Source organism: Schizosaccharomyces cryophilus (assembly GCF_000004155.1).
Source record: "Schizosaccharomyces cryophilus OY26 unplaced genomic scaffold supercont4.2, whole genome shotgun sequence".
Classification (NCBI taxonomy): domain Eukaryota; kingdom Fungi; phylum Ascomycota; class Schizosaccharomycetes; order Schizosaccharomycetales; family Schizosaccharomycetaceae; genus Schizosaccharomyces; species Schizosaccharomyces cryophilus.
The window spans coordinates 122,543-123,169 of NW_013185625.1; the positions used below are offsets into that span (position 1 = coordinate 122,543).

General features: G+C 38.9%; 1 protein-coding gene across 1 annotated transcript in view; it reads right to left on the reverse strand.

The window, feature by feature from the left end:
* SPOG_05015 (uncharacterized protein) overlaps positions 1-485 on the reverse strand; it is a gene marked incomplete at its 5' end in the record, with an annotated part of 2,279 nt that extends 1,794 nt beyond the window's left edge. The window contains one exon of the mRNA XM_013167471.1: positions 96-485. Within this exon, the coding sequence (XP_013022925.1) occupies positions 96-485 (390 nt within the window). The remainder of the gene's footprint in view (positions 1-95) is intronic.
* Between the last annotated feature and the right edge of the window lie 142 nt (positions 486-627).

Here is a 627-nt window from a genome sequence, read left to right on the forward strand (position 1 = left end):
GTAGCTTTCATCACCACGAATAGCTGCTTGGTACGAAAACCCATATTTTCCAGATACTGGAATCCCTGAAAGTAGTAATGATTCAACTCTCTCACAACTATATCCCAGTCAGTCAAGTCACCTGTACCGGAACTCATTATATTGCGATTGTAATTGAATTCCTTGGCTAATGTCGTCCACTTCAGTTGCTGGATCAAAAGATCTGGAGCATGTGTATTCTCCGTGTGTCCTATAGAAGAATCAATTTTCGTCATTGAGAGTTTTTCTCCATCTCTTTCAGCGATGGGAATATAGTCCACTTTAAGATAGTGATCACCGATGCTTTCTTTCTTCAACTGTTGAAGCGGAACACGACGTATGCATTCTTCAAGGTACCTAGTTCCATGATTATGTCGTATATGATGACGAAAACTATCAAAGTTTCCATGGACATAGCCACTTGCATTACGAGCACACAAAACACACTCGTATCCATTCGTATCCATTCAATAATACAGGCAACCCTTGAATGTAAGTATATGTTTCCGTATTTGAAGGATATTTAGCTGATGCTTCCGATATAGTGAACAGGTGTAAGTCATTCAGCTCTTGAGCCAAGTTACTATTAAAATCTATATCGTGAATTAA